A 15993-nucleotide genomic window follows, 5' to 3' on the forward strand; every position below is an offset into this window, starting at 1 on the left:
ACTGAGTTGGACTATATCATACAAAGTTGTTTTTTCATGTATAATCTATTTCCACTTGCTACAATTTAGGAAAACCTAAATAAGCTTAGTACATTCCAGGAATATGTATAAAACATGTGGGTGGTGCCTTCTAGAGAAAATTTCTGCTCTTAACTTGCTAAGGCTGTGCATATAGGGTACCCTCTTAGTATGGTTTATAAAACATTGTTTTCACATCTTTGTATCTCTGTTCATTCTGTTATTTCTGCTTATAATAGTTTTTATTCATTCATTTATCTATCAAATATTTTCTGAGAATCTTTTCTGTGCCAGGTATTATACTGAGTTTGGGAGATTCAGCGATGGCCATTTTCTGTAGTTGATCCTGTCATCCTTTGTATTTCAGTATCACCTGTTCTAGGAAGCATTTCATAACCTTTTAAATACTGGGTTAGTTGTATTTGCTCTCTGCTCCCTTCCATAGCATTTATCCTTTATTATATTTTTCTGTTATCTTCCCTACTAAATTATGAGCTCTTTGAGATCAAGTATTCATTTATTAATTAAATGTTAACTAAAATATAGTTATTATACAGTTGACCCTTGAACAATGCACTGATCCCCTGCACAGTTAAAAATCCACATACAATTTATGTCTCCTCCAAAACTTAAATTGTCCCTCAGTATCCATGGGGGTCTTGGTTCCTGAAATCCCTGTGGATGCTAAAATCCACAGATGATCAACTCCCCTATATAAAATGGAGTAGAACGGTCAGCTCTCTGTATCAGCAGATGCCCAAACACGGATCGAAAACAGTACTGGTGTTTATTAAAACATTCAACCTGTCTTATGTTAAGAGGAGAGAAGTGGGATGTATAGAGTTGAAGAATAATGTGATTGACGGAGTAACTTAGACTTAGTGCTCTAGAAATTAGAAGTAAGTTTTTGAACACAGGAATAAAGTGTGAAAATAAGCCAGATTTAAGGAAGATATATTTGGCATGTATCTGTTCAAAATTAAAGCTGGAATTTAAAAAATAAAAGGAGTTCAAGTTGAAATTATTTCTTACCTTTCCTATGGGTTACATTAGGGTGAGAAAAATTTCTTAATCTTAACATCTACTGTTCATGATATAATATTCCAGACACATGGCATACCTTTTAAATGCAAGACTTCATTCAGTCTACAAAAAGTAACACAATCCTATGTTGTAGGTACCTCCATTTTAAAGATGAAGAAACAAGCTCAGAGAGATGAATTGAGTTGCCCAAAGTCAGATAGCTCACAAAATGAGAAACAAAAAATTGAACCTTGAACTGTGTGATTTGAATCCAGTAAGTACAGTGCTTGGACAAAGTTGATATGCAATAAATACCCATTAAAATGGGTGAATGAATATATCAATAAATTTATCCTCTTCTATAGATAAATTTATAGATTAGCTTTATTGGTTTTCTTGTTCTTGATAAGCCCAAGTCACTGTTAAGAGTAAGGCAGAGGTTTGAGCCACAAAAAGGAATTTACAAAGGAAAATTTACTCTGGAAATTGATTGGAAAGAGGTGTAAATATTTTAGAAATTTTAAACACTGTATATGTGTATGTGTATATATATATATATATACACACACACACACACATATATATACATAACAACAGAACGGTTTGAAACAATACTGACACATACAACTCACATGTGCATGAAGACCTACACAAGCATTCATGTTTTTAATCTCATGTTTTCTTTACCCTCTTGAGAGTGTGTAAATAGAATGTCAGAGCTAGAAGGTATCTTAACAATTACCTAATCAGATCACGTCACGTAAATGTAGAAATTGAGGCACTAGGGGTAAAGTAAATTGCAAAGGTCACACAAGGAATTAGAGTAAGATTAAGAATCTGAGTTTCCTAACTCATAGGTTTGTTTTACTCTTAACTGTCACCATTTACTTTCTCAATTTTATCGATGGGATAACCAAAGCATCCTAAGAATGTTGATGGTCAAGCTCCTGCTACTTGTCCATTGAAGCAGGACTTGAAATCAGATCTTTTTATTTTAAATATGAGGCTTGTGTTCATCCAAGTGCTTCTGTCTGGATATCCCTCCCAGAAGGAAGACCCCTTCCTGTTGAATTTAATAATGAACAGAGGATAATTTACAGAAAACTTCGTTCTTTGATTTAAGAGAGGATGTCCAAAGCTACTTTATTTTCAGAAGCTTGGCAGTCCCAAGGAGGCTCACTAGAAGCAGGAATCTGTCTTCCTTATTGAATCCAAAACACGTAGCACAAAGGAAGGCATTCAAAAAATATTTGTTGAATATATATTATTCTAAAGGCAGAAAGGAACAGTAGGTTGGTTAATGGTTTCCCAATGGATGATGGATGGATAATCATTATTAATGCTGAAAAAGTGGGAATGAATGTAGAAAAGAGGTGGGAGAAACCCTTAAACAAAGGAGAAACTCTGTCTCCATCTGATTGAAGCTGCAATCACTCAGCAAGGGCTGAGCGGCTTGGTAGGACTGTGGTTGGCAGAGATATTTAAATAAGGCCTCCTTAAAATGTTACTCCCCACCCCGCCCCCATTCCCCTTTAAATTCTGTTTCAGTCATTACCCAGGGACCGGATACAGAGATTCCTATGGGGAGTTCTAATGGGTCGATTCAATTTCAACTGGATGACGCCACTTAGCCAAGCATTAAGAGCTACAGCTCCGGGAAAACAAACGACACAGAGAGAGGGAGAGAAAGAAATTATAACAAGGAGCAATAAATCCCCTCTCTCCCATCCTCCCCTATAACCCATTCACAAGACCTCCAGAAATCATCTACATTCACAAAACAGCCAGCTAGCTGAGCTGAACGCACTGCAATCTCCCCCCTCTCCCCCCTCTCTCTGCAGATTATATACCAACACACCCTGAGCTATATAAATAATCACACACTATCGGTATCTATTGCTCTGTTGAGATACCCTGTGTCTACAACTGGTTTCTGCTGCTTCGGTTCATCTGTCAGATTGGAGGAGACAGAGGCGGAGGTGGAGGCGGAGGCAAAAAAGGAGGGGGAGGAGGTAAAGGAGGAGGAAGGGGAGGAGGGAAGGGGGAGGGGAGAGGAGGGGAGGGGAAGGAAAACGCGGAGGAGGAGGGGGGAAAGAAAGAGGAGGAGGGGAAAAAGAAACAGGAGGAGGGGGAGAAGGGGGAGGAGAAAGAGGCGGAGGAGGAGGGGGAGGAGAAATAGGAGAAGGAGGAGGAGAAAGAAGAGGAGGAGGAGGTGAACAACTTACCCTGCTGAGCTTTCTTTGGGAATACGTGCATGAAGATTTAGATCTGCAAGGAAACCTATACAAAGTATCTGCCACTACAGGTCTGTTTCTCCTCCCCCCACAACCGTTTTTTTTTCCTTTCCGTTTTCTCTGCTGTGTCAGAAAGACCGAGACAGAACTATCTCTGTTTCTGGCTCCGCTGACGGTGAAGGAGTTTTCATTCAAGACTTTCTGAAAAGAGGTGGAGAAACCTAAAGACTCAGGAGAAGAGGTCCTTTGAGCCAGATGGGGCATTAATTCTTCTGCTTTTCTCATAATGGATAGATCCTTTCCTCAAGGTAAGCCATACAGATTAGCTCTTAAGGACCCCAGAATTCTTTCTATGCACATATAGATTGCCATTCATTCCAGCCATCGTCTGTGTGTGTGTGTGTTCGTGTTTATGTGTGTGTGTGTGTGTGTGTGCGCGCGCGCGCGCGCGCGTGCACGCGCACAAATGCAAGCGCGTGGGTAAAATGAAATGAAAACCATTTAAATGAGATTTAAATGAATCAGCTCTTGCAGAACACTATTCTTATTGGGTATTTATAAATCAAAATGTAATTTCAAAATAACCATTTTTTAGCCAAATGTCAATTTCATTTCTAGCCTGTTGACCTTTCGATGCATTTTGGTGCTTGCCTAAGACCCTTTTAGCACAGCCTAACCACACAAACTGAGGATGTAGCGAGAGCCCACGCTGAGGCCAGTCTGGCTGCCCAGCGGGTATCCTGTCAGCGTGGGGCTAGTCAGCTATTGGCTCACAAGTCTGGGCTGTGCATCGTTCAGATTTCATCACATCACCTTGCCCTGGGTAGAAATGGCGCAAGCTGACACGGCATAACCCCCTACTTACATTGAGTCAGAGCAGTGATTTAGAAATCTCTGGATCCATGCCTTGTTGTATGTGCACATGTCTTTCTATGTGGCATATGGAAATTTTGTCAAAAGTAAGAACCTGTGAACATGTCTAGTTAGCCAGTGGGCATTTGATAGAACCTAAGGCAGTGATTTACACTCCTTTCCATTCTTCTAATTATAATTATCACTCACCTTTGCATGCTGTAAACCAAGTTGGATGAACAGAAAACAGACCTTGAACTCTTAAACAGAAAATCTATTTTGAAATGCAAACTACTGTTGCTTTTCTGAGTACATTAAAACTTCACTGAAACATAATGGGCTATCACACGAATTTAGATATACCAGGTGTTAAATCATGTTTTTTTCAACAAGTTAGCAGCATACATATATGCAAATAAGGTACAGGCTAGCAGTTTATCCATAACAAAGTATTATTCTTTTGTTCTGTGCCTCTAAATAAACATTTACTAAGACTTTATTGTAATATTCTACACATTTTGGTTTTGTGTGTTCTGTTTTTTTATCTCTCTAGCTGTGATATGATCTAGATAGTGATCTGAGTGACTTGAATTTAGAGGTTTTTTATTCAGGGTCGAGAAGTTGAGTAATGAGAAAGTAAAGAATTTTTTTAAAAGGTGACTAATTCTTCATGAAAGAACTTTGAGACAGAAATGCAACCTAAAAACCCAGCATAAAATATTTAGAGGATCAGGATAAGAAGGAGCTTTTAAAACCTTCCTTTCATATCCCTTCATTTTGCAGATGAAGAAACTGAGGCCTGGAACAAAGGTCACTTGCCCATAGTCACAGAGCAAAGTAGAGCTAAAAACAGGACTAGAACTTATTTTTTGTCTCCTATAAAATGACTTGGGATTCAAATAAAGATTTCTACTTCTTAAATGAACAACTATCACTTTCTTCAGGATTTGAAGTATGAATTCATATGATATTACCATTTTTCCTGTATTTTTCATCACTAAAACACCTCAGTCTTTAAAAATGCAAGGTCTTCAAACTGCAAGACTCCCTGGTTTGAAATAAATTGCTATGATTCTTAATGAAACTATTAAAGTAATGAATAGGACTAGGGTAGCAAAGTGACAAGTTAAGAGTTAAATGTGGTGAGAACCTGGCAGCTCCAGCAAGATGTATGTGGTAGGAGGGAGGCCCAGTCAGTGGCTGAGAGGTTAGTAATGTAAACTATATACAACTTGGTATTTGTAAGGGGGGGAGTGCTGTGATAGAGATGCAAATGCTTTTGCACAGAGAGGGATTTTTAGAGAGCAGACTTCGGAACTGTAGAACTAAGAAAACATATAAAGCCAAAGTAGAATTCCCCTATGTTTGCTTTCAGTTATTCTGAGAAGGAGTGTATGTAACAGCAGAGCACAGAAAAAAAGCAACACACCCCAGAGCCGTTACACAGTAAGGTACAAAACAGCATTGAACCCATGGGAGTGGGAGAAAACAGAAGCCAGGCTCTCCTTCTCTTTCCCCCTCTTCTTTGAAATTGAGATTGAGTCATATTGTATCAGAAAGGGTTTATCATAGAAATCAGAACTGTCTTAAGGTGTTAGCATAGAAGGCTTTAGATAGGAAAGTTTTCAACTTTCCTATCTGCCATTTCTCAACATGGCAGATTTTAGGTTCCAGGGAGAAAATACATTTTTTCCCACTAACAGTGTTCTTGAATGGATTTAGCTTTCTAGTCCCTAAATTGACATAAGAAAAGAAATTTCTGTTTAGGCTGAACATTTCAAGGCTATAGAGAAACTGTTGAGAAAGCTATGAGCACCTGGCCAGAGAGACTGAGATGGGAGTGGGTTTACAATGCATCATTCATTACTGCAGAAGTACTACGTGACAGAAATCACTAGATCCCATCAATGTGCAGCCAAGACTTTTAATCACCTTGGCTCCTATTTACTAATATGTGATACATATATTCTGTCCTTCATTTAGTAGAATGTAGAATTGACCGAGAGCAGAGTCAATTTCTTAACTGTTGCTGCTCACAATGAATGGCCCTTTAATGGGTTGATTTCTAAATCATAAACATGCATGTAGTAACAGTTTTTCATCTAATCTATGTACTGCAACAGTCTCTCACCTATTCATTTCTTAACCTTTTTCCCTCTCTTACCTTCCCCTACCGTATCTATTTCAATTCATCCTCTTAGCCAGATTGGATTCAGCATGTCCATAATAGCAAACAATTTATTGTTATCCAATCTGGTTTTATCCTACTCATTACCCCGATTTTACCAGGTCCTACTTGCCCACTGTATTGTGGATCTTCCACAGTTCATTCTAATAAAAGGTTTTACAGGGCAGGAAAAAACCTTCTGAGTTCATCCTATGAGTCCCCTTACCTATAATCAAGACAGTAGTACCTCATCATCCCAGACCAGTGCCCAAAGCTTCTTTTAATCATTCAACCAAGCATCTCAACTCCTATTCTTTCAATAACCTAATCAATATCCAAATTCACCTTCTTAACCTAAACACTATATGCCCTTCCCCTGCCAAGACAGGATCCCTTTTGAACATGGTTCTGAGTCATTTCTATTACGACCAATATTCCTCCAAGCTCAGCTTTCAACCTTCTGAGCATGTCCCTGAGATACGCAGTGACATCCTGGGAATCTCATATGATTATTTTCTGTAGCTTTGAGAACTAACATGTCTTCCTTTGAGCTATCAATTCTTCAAATTTACAATATGTTTTGAATCTAGTTTCCTGTGGGAAACTGATTGAGTCAAATGTATCCAGCACTTATGTTGTTCTTACAATGTGAAAGACCTGAAGAGCCCCACATTTTTATCTGATCAATGAAGAGTAAATCCATTGCTTACAAATTTGTCAAAAGACTCTTCCAATACAAAGCTCCTACATCCATATACCCTGCATGTCAGCTGAGCAATGTGTCCTTGTTTATTTGGGTGCTCAAATGAGAACTACCTGTTATTTTCTCATTCTTAGATTATGAATCTTAATAAAGATACAGCAAAGGTAGAGGTGAGAGACTTCAGGGTGCTGTAAGTCCAAGTAAATAGAAGAGACACTTTGCTTTTGAATGCCCAAATAAATAAACAAGGGCATGCTTCTCAGTTTACCCTCAAGGACTGAAGATGTAAAAGGTTTAGATGAAGAGATTCTTTTGTCAAATTATGTCATAAACATAGAGTCATAAACAATAATGGGACACAGTTCTTCAAAATCACTTAGTTCATCCCTATAATTATATAGATAGTGAAACTATGGCTCAAACAAAAGAAGTGAATTGACAAAAGTTATGTAGATATTCAAGTATTAGACTCTCCATAGTGTTTATCTGCATTCTCTGTACTGTGTTAAATAACATCAAAACAACTAGCTAAAAAGTGAAATTATGGTCAGACTGGTTCTTTGATGTGATGTGTCAGAAAAGTTATTTTTAACCAGTTAAATCCTTTTTTCATAAAATGAACGTATGTAAATTCAGTGAAACAGGTTTGTATGGGAATATAGCCTTGAAAGGCACTAAATCTGATCATATTATTGACCACTGAATCCTTTGTGAACTGCATCCTCATTTTTCTCGTTGTTAAACTTTGAGCATATTTCAGTGTCATGTTTGCTTGCTTATGGAAACTTAATCAAGCACTCTCCTCTCTCACTTGTTCATTTCTATTACTCATTCAAGCTTTCCATCTCATACAGTAGTGTGAGTAATCAATCTATTTTGAGACTGCCTGAAAATCTGATGGATTTCAAATATGTACTTTATTCATGCTGTTGTTTCCTAGGTTCAAATGCCTCCAGGATAACTCTTGGATTTGTGTTTAGGTTTGCTTATGTACACCTTTTTGGCTGTTCAGTTTTCCAAGTGGTATAATATACTAATCTACAATGTGTATAATATTTTCCTTATGGTCACCATTATCAATATTAGGCTCAGTCACATCCTTCAGGAAATAACTACCCCTTTTTCTTGATTGTGGCACAGTGGAGGCACAAGCACATGCTTTCTTAGTTTAAGTCTGGTATGAGAACATTTCTTCTCTTCAAGAAAGGCAGTTTATTGTATTCTGTAAGGTAAAGATAGAGAAAAGTAGTCCAAGCAGATTCTGCCAAGTAAATTGCATCAATAAATACTTGACTGAGGGTAGTAATAGGTACAATTATGGGTGATATTTAAAATAATTCAGGGCTCATCTTGTATGGTTCTTTTGGCTGAAAGTTACTTTCCATGTATAAAAATGTACATGCCATTTAGAAAGGCACAATGCCATTTAGGAAGAAGTACCTCTCAATAAGATAAATCAGCTTATAAGATGAGAAGAACTGCAAGATGATTAGTCTTGGCATCCTTGCACTCTTCTGAAGCCCTTTTTCATATCATCCTACAGATAACCTAATCTCTGCCCTTTGTGTCTCTGCCAGATCTCAGCCATTATTACATCTTACTTGCTTGCCTTTATACATTGAATCAAGCAGTATCCTTTCTTACCTGTTTATTTATGCTTACCACAAATGTCAAAGAAAGGGGAATATATATGTACATAAAAGCAAATTCTCGTGGAAGACATTTGAGGCTTTCTCTTGTACATTAGCACGTCAACAATGCTTTGGGAAGTGACCTTTACATTTGAAGTTAAGATCCATTTTTATTAGAAATTTGATGCTCAAGGCCTAGATTTCTCTGTTAGCAAACTTCTGAATGAGCTAGCTGCTCCTGTGACCCTAGTCATATGATGGAATACAAAAGAAATCAACAATCTGATATTTTCCCCCAAAATGCTTTATAGTCTGGATGGGAAGACCAGACTTGCCTGTAAAGAGGTAGGTGAGTTCAATTACACAATAAATGTATAACATGAACTCTACTATAAGGTGATTGAATGTAGTGGTGGTGATAGGGCTGGATCTTTGCAGGTTCCCTGCAAAGTACTCATGCCTGTGTGTTCTCATTAATTGTTTCTATTCTTTCTCTCTTAGGATTTTCTGATGTTCCTTAATGTCTGTGTAACTACAAGGGCTCTTTATCACCATAAGTGCCACTCTCACCTAAAACCACTCAGAACTCAAGAATCAAGGCAAAATGGATGCTGCAGTGACAGATGATTTCCAACAAATTCTGCCTATTGAACAGCTGCGCTCTACTCATGCTAGCAATGATTATGTGGAACGGCCTCCTGCCCCCTGTAAACAGGCCCTCTCAAGCCCTTCCCTTATTGTGCAAACCCACAAATCTGATTGGTCCTTGGCTACCATGCCTACTGCTCTCCCCCGCAGTCTCAGCCAGTGCCATCAATTGCAGCCCTTGCCTCAGCATCTGAGCCAATCTAGCATTGCCAGCTCAATGTCTCATAGTACCACTGCCTCTGATCAAAGGCTCTTGGCCAGCATTACACCCTCACCTTCAGGCCAGTCCATCATCCGAACCCAGCCTGGAACAGGAGCCCACCCAAAGGCTGATGGTGCTCTGAAGGGAGAAGCCGAGCAATCTGCAGGGCACCCCAGCGAGCACCTCTTCATCTGTGAGGAGTGTGGGCGCTGCAAATGTGTCCTCTGCACAGCATCTCGTCCTCTCCCCTCCTGCTGGCTGTGCAACCAGCGTTGCCTTTGCTCTGCTGAGAGCCTTCTCGATTATGGCACTTGTCTCTGCTGTGTTAAGGGCCTCTTCTACCACTGCTCTACTGATGATGAAGACAACTGTGCTGATGAGCCCTGCTCCTGTGGGCCTAGCTCTTGCTTTGTCCGCTGGGCAGCCATAAGCCTCATCTCCCTCTTCTTACCCTGCCTGTGCTGCTACTTGCCTACCCGTGGATGCCTCCATCTGTGCCAGCAGGGCTATGATAGCCTCAGGCGACCAGGCTGCCGCTGTAAGAGGCACACCAACACTGTGTGCAGAAAAATATCTTCTGGTAGTGCGCCTTTCCCCAAGGCCCAGGAGAAGTCTGTATGACCTTCTCACAAAATGGATCTAGAGCTTTCTCCTATCCCGCATCAGCAAAGCATTGGCCTCATCTTTGAAGAAGGGAAGGAGGAGTACAGTAGCCAAAGTTAGGGCCTCACCAGTTTTGTTTCTACAGTGTCAGGGGAATGGTCAAGTACATCCTGGTGCAGGATGCCTTGTTCTTTCTCACAGTATCTATCCCACTCCTCTTCAACCTTTTTGCACGCTGCCATCTCAGCCCTTGTGCTGTCATGGCAAATTCAGGTGATGTATAGGCATGAGATTTGAACACTGAGGACTGACAGAGCCAGCAACGTGGAGGTTTAGGGGCTCCCCAATGTAATGCCTCTCGATGCAGGCTCTGAGCATCCCTCTACTTTCCACAGTGCCTTTGGAAGCTTTCTTCTCAGATGGTTTTCACAGGCCCATGTGGAATAACATTCAATATTCCAGGGAATCTGACCCCTTCTCCCTGTTGAGTGCCCTTCTCTTCTTTAGTCCTCTCTTTCTCCTCTCTTCTTTCATTACTTTGTTCTGTACTCCTTCCCTCTTCATTCTCACCCACTCTACTTTTACTTTTCCTCTTTTCTTTCTCTATCCCTTCCTTTCTACCCCTTCTATCCCTCTCTCTCAGGTTCATCCTTTGTCTGTATTTCTCTTGTTTGATCTATCTTTGTCTCTCTCTACCTTTCTCTCTTTCTAACACGTCCAAAAGTGCTGTTTTTTCTGTAGGTGTTTTCTTTAACGCCAAACTTTGCTATGTTATACCAGTTACTCATTTTTATTAGGGGAAATGGATTACTGTAATGAAGTGATCAGTAGCAATAGTCTATATCCTGATGTGTGTGTGCACTCATAACCACACTTACCTGTTTGTGAGCATATGAAGCAAAATTATCTTACATTTCCAGGTTTAATTAGTTGGAGTTTTACTCCCTTTTTCAATAATGAAGTTATAGTACTGACAGATTCCACTAGCATGCTGAGTAGGATAGTAAATCAGGATGCTCACAACTTTGTATGTCTGACCCAAGTGCCAAAGGCAGACGTGCTTTATAGCTAAATGAACAAAGCAAAGGATATTACAGAGGTCTGTTCTCTCTTAGAAGCTAACTGCCCTGAGACTGCATGGCTCAGGCCTTAATAATGGACATAAAAAGTCATAAAACTTTAGAGCTGGAAGGGATTGTAACTAGTTTAATGCCCTTATCTTACAGATGGGAAAACTGAGACCTGGAGATAGGAAGGGATTTGCTCAAGGCCACACACTGAGTTAATAGCAGAGTTGGGACTGGAATGCAGGCCATCTGAGTCTTAGTTCAATATTCTCTGCACTGTACCACATTAAGTCATGGGGCTTTTCTCCTAGGACTCCAGTAGAAATGACAGAAAGCCATTCCCATTCAATCTTCAGGAACCATGCCCAGCTAAAGTGGTAGTCCTTATGCAGTGCATTGTGGGTAGTGACTTGACTATCAGGTGTTGAGGCTGCCCCCAGTGGACATCACCTTTGGCTCTGTCATCTTGTAGAAGCTTGTATGGAAAAGAAAAGATTGTTTAAAGAAGCCGTAACCAAGTTGTATCTTCGCCATTGAACCTACCTTTTGATGCACACACTGTGCACACTCCTGGCTTTGCAATGGCAGTTATCCGAGAACCTAAATATCAGCAACAGTGGAAAACTGAGATGAAAGATGTATAATGCAGAGACCTGACTTCTCTTGAAAAACATCGAGAGCCTGTGCTGTGAATACCTTTCAATGGGAAAAGGCCACAGTGGTAATGGCAGGCTCCTACAGACTGCTGCTAAAAGACAGAAGAATTAAATACAGTTTCCCTCTGTAAGTGAATCCAAAATAACTACAGAATTCAGAGATTGAGGGCACTTGCTTGAAATGAAGGTGCTCCAACTCAGTTTAAGACTTCCAGACTCTGACTTTACATTATCATCTATTTTAAACTGTGCATGGATGTGTATTGCAGGGTGAAGAGGTGGGAGAAATGTATAGTCATTCACGGGGGAAGAAAAAAAAGGGAATATCCATGTCCCTTTGTTGGATGTATACTATAAACAATGTGTGCCACTCAGACTTTGTTGGTTCTGAATCTCCCTGAAGTGTACTGATATCTGGACTGTGCGCAGCCCCACAACTTCACTGTCACCTCCTCTTTTAGAATTGCTTTGCTCTATTTTTGTATATATAAATATGTTATGATGATTATTAATAATGTTAATGATATTGCTGCAGATGGTGCCATATATAAGGTTTGGCTTCTTGGAACCTTTGTAAACCCAAACCAATACCTGTAACCTCTTATGTTGCTTTCAAATCCTTTAACTTTAAGTAATTTTTTAAATCTTATAAATCTGCCTGATTGAACTTTGAACTTATATTCCCCTTAAAGCTGTGCCCAGTTCTCTGGGTCAAGCTGGATGGTGATGAGTAGCAACACACTTCTCTCTGCTTTTGCCTGAAATTTGCTTAGAGCTGAGATATATAAAGATTTTATGACACTAGTGCATTGTTCCTGGAGCTAAAGTTATTCTATGGATGTTTGCTTATTAGTTTCAGGGCCCAAAGTAACACAAGTCTCTCCTCCTTGACAGCTCCTTGATAACCCAATCCTGCAGTCCTTACTCAGGCAAACTGTGCACTGCCAGAGGGGCCCTGGGCTCTGCCATATACCCAGATGAGCTCTTCTCAGTGTATTTCTAAATGGCCTTACACTTGGTAGAAGAAACTGAAGGGTTACTCAAATGTAGTTGCAATCTGCAATCTGCTGCTGAGTCAGGGCTTTCACTTGTGTCCAAGTTGGCCTGATATGGACTGCATCTGGTTTACGTATAGATGGGTCCTGTTGGGGTACGCGCACGGATGTGTGAGTGAGTGTGCATATGTATCCCTTTATATATATATATATATATATATATATATATATATATATATATATATATATTTTTATAAATATATANTATATATTCACACAACTCTATATATTTTAATGTATTGCACATGTATATTTAAAATATATACGAAAGAACTTTAAATCCTGCAGACAGTCTCTGTTTTCATTATTTTTCTACTTTGTGTCTTGTACTGTATAAACAAGAATATTTAGAGGGTGTTTCCTGCTTAGCATTTTTCTGCAGTTAAGTCATCTGTTACCCCATAACTCTACTGCTTTCTACATATTGGTCCCTTGATACATTTCATATGGCTGTAGCCAAGAGTTTTTCTTTAGTTCTAGCCCATCTTCCCTCATCATGATAGCTATAACAAACATAGTGAATACTTATATAGTGCTGTGTGCTAAGCATGATTTTAAGCACATTACCTGTATTAGCTAATTTAATGCTCACAATAATTCTGTGATGTAGACACTATTACAATTGCCATTTTACAAATGAAAAATCTGGAGCACAGGGAGGCTAAGTGACTTGCCAAAGGTAACAAAGCTAGTAAATGGTGGAGCCAGGAATTGAACCTATGCTGTCTGACTCCTGAGTCTATGCTTCAGAGTCAAGTGTAGAAGTCTGGAATATAATGTAAACCCCTCTGGTAGAACACTCTCAAATGGTGAAAAGTTCTTTTCCCAACTCCAGTACATCTCCAGCCTAAGAGTGGAAACAAATGTGCTCCTATATTAAGAGTGGAGCAATAGTGCCCTGGCTGGTGTGGTTCGATGGATTGAGTGCCAGCCTGCAAACCAAATGGTCACTGGTTCAATTCCCAGTCAGGGCACATGCCTGGGTTGTGGGCCAGGTCCCCAGTGGGGGGGTGCATGAGAGGCAACCACATGTTGATGTTTCTCTCCCTCTCTTTTTTACTCCCTTCCCCTCTCTCCAAAAATGAATAAAATCTTTTTTTAAAAGAGTGAAATAATAGTTACAGATGACATATATTAGCTGTCTTGATTCCTGAGATGGTAACATTACAAAATTCTTTACTACTCCTTTTGAAAATATGCTTGCAGTCAGTTGCCATTTCTCAGATAGCTTGTGTTGTAGAACTAGTAGAGAAGTATTTTCGTGTATGCCAAAGAGGGTAAGAGTTTATTTGGCCTTGTCATTATAGACCTAGAAAACCTAAGGTATTTTTCTGCAGCAAGTAGAACTAAACTATTTTTGAAACTTGAGATGGGTCGGAGCTATTAGCATTCAAGTTTACTGATTATATTGAGTGCATTCTTCTGGTTTAAATGTAAGTAATCCACTGATGACCACCTGTCAGTATAATGCCTTACCTTTTCCCATAACTTCCCTCACACTGACAACTTTTTACCCTGGCATTATTTCGGAGCCTGAAAGACCCTTAAAGAACATGTACTTCAACATCATCATTTTATAATTGGAGAGAAAAGATGCAGAGAAAAGGAAAATAACCTGTCCAAAGTCACACATTTCTGAGTTTGGGTGAAATTATAACTTAATTCCAGTCTATAATTGTTATAATTCCAGACTTCCTAAATTCCAGATGTTTTTGTCTGAGTTTCTTAGAAAATGAAGTTTGAAACAAAACCTTTTGTACAATCCTAGGGAAGTAGGAGTAAGGAAAGAGGAGTGAGGTAGGAAAGGAAGGAGAGCAAACATAAAGGAGTGTATCACTGTTGGCCAAAATTGGTTTCATGGTAACCGAACTTCTCAATCTCTAATGACAGGCTTACTGCATCTCCATGCACCCCATCTGAGGGAGGAGGGAGAATTTATCTCATGTCTTCCATTTCATTAGTCAAATATCTTCTGGGTGGGATATTTCCCTTGTACCTCTGGGTAGTGTATGTGTGGGTGCCCAACCATGTACCTCAGCATCTCCTGCCTCTGAGCATGGGACAGCACTGTGGCTACACTACAGGCAGTAAGACAAGTGTGTGAAATAGGGAGAAATAGGTAAAGTGGCATGCTAAGCTTTTCTCTTTCATCTTTAATCACATTCATTCAAAGTGAATTACAGTTATCTTTATTTTTTATTAAATATTGTATTGCTATTGGATTACAGTTGTCCCAATTTCCCCCTTTTTCTCTACTCCACCTAGCCGACCCTTGGCTCCCACAGTTAATCCTCACACTGTTGTCCATGTCCATGTGTCATTCATACATGTTCCTTGATTAGTTCCTTCCCCCTTTTTACAACATTATCCCTCTCCCCTCTGGTCACTGTTAGTGTGTTCCTTCTTTCCACATCTCTGATTCTATTCTGCTAGTTTGTTTTGTTCACTAAGTTCCTACTCAGGTGAGATCATATAGTATTTGATTTTACCACCTGGCTTATTTTGCTTAGTATAGTATTCTCCAGTTCCATCTGTGCTGTCGTGTAGGGTGGGAGATCTTTCTTTCTGCTGTGTAGTATTCCATTGTGTAAATGAACCACAGTTTTTTGATCCACTCATTTACTGATGGGCACTTAGGCTGTTTCCAGCACTTGACTACTGTAAATAACACTGCTATGAACATAGGGGTGCATGGGTTCTTGTGAATTGGTGTTTCAGGATCCTTAGAGGATACTCCCAGCAGTGGAATCACTGGATCAAAAGCCAGCTCCAGTTTTAGTTTTTTTAGGAAATTCCATACTACTTTCCACAGTGGCTGCACTAATCTGCAATCCCACCAACCGTGCACTAGGGTTCCCTTTTCTCCACATCCTTGACAGCACTTGTTTGTTGATTTGTTAGTGATGGCAACTTTGACAGGTGTGAGGTGGTAGCTAATTGTGGTTTTATTTATGTTTTAAATATATTTTATTGATTACACTATTACAGTTGTCCCATTTTTTCTCTCCTTTATTTCCCTCTGCCCTCTAGCCCCCTCCCACCAGGATTACCTCACCTTAATGAGGTAATGGGTCATGTCCATGGGTCATACATATAAGTTCTTTAGCTTCTCCATTTCTCATACTATTATTAAC

General features: G+C 39.6%; 1 protein-coding gene across 2 annotated transcripts; it reads left to right on the forward strand.

The window, feature by feature from the left end:
- The first annotated feature begins 3257 nt into the window (after positions 1-3257).
- Positions 3258-12989, forward strand: SPRY3 (sprouty RTK signaling antagonist 3). 2 transcript variants are annotated; one of them, XM_037059694.1, is made up of 2 exons: positions 3258-3583; positions 9130-12989. In XM_037059694.1, the coding sequence occupies exon 2, from the start codon at positions 9233-9235 to the stop codon at positions 10097-10099; it is 867 nt and encodes a 288-aa protein (XP_036915589.1). In that variant the 5' UTR covers positions 3258-3583; positions 9130-9232; the 3' UTR covers positions 10100-12989. The 2 variants fall into 2 exon arrangements, with proteins under 2 accessions (XP_036915589.1, XP_036915590.1); XM_037059695.1 differs by having other exon boundaries at positions 3258-3346.
- The last annotated feature ends 3004 nt before the right edge of the window (positions 12990-15993 follow it).

The sequence above is a fragment of the Sturnira hondurensis genome, unplaced genomic scaffold, assembly GCF_014824575.4.
Source record: "Sturnira hondurensis isolate 20B ecotype Veracruz unplaced genomic scaffold, ASM1482457v3 Scaffold0011256, whole genome shotgun sequence".
NCBI classification, from domain to species: domain Eukaryota; kingdom Metazoa; phylum Chordata; class Mammalia; order Chiroptera; family Phyllostomidae; genus Sturnira; species Sturnira hondurensis.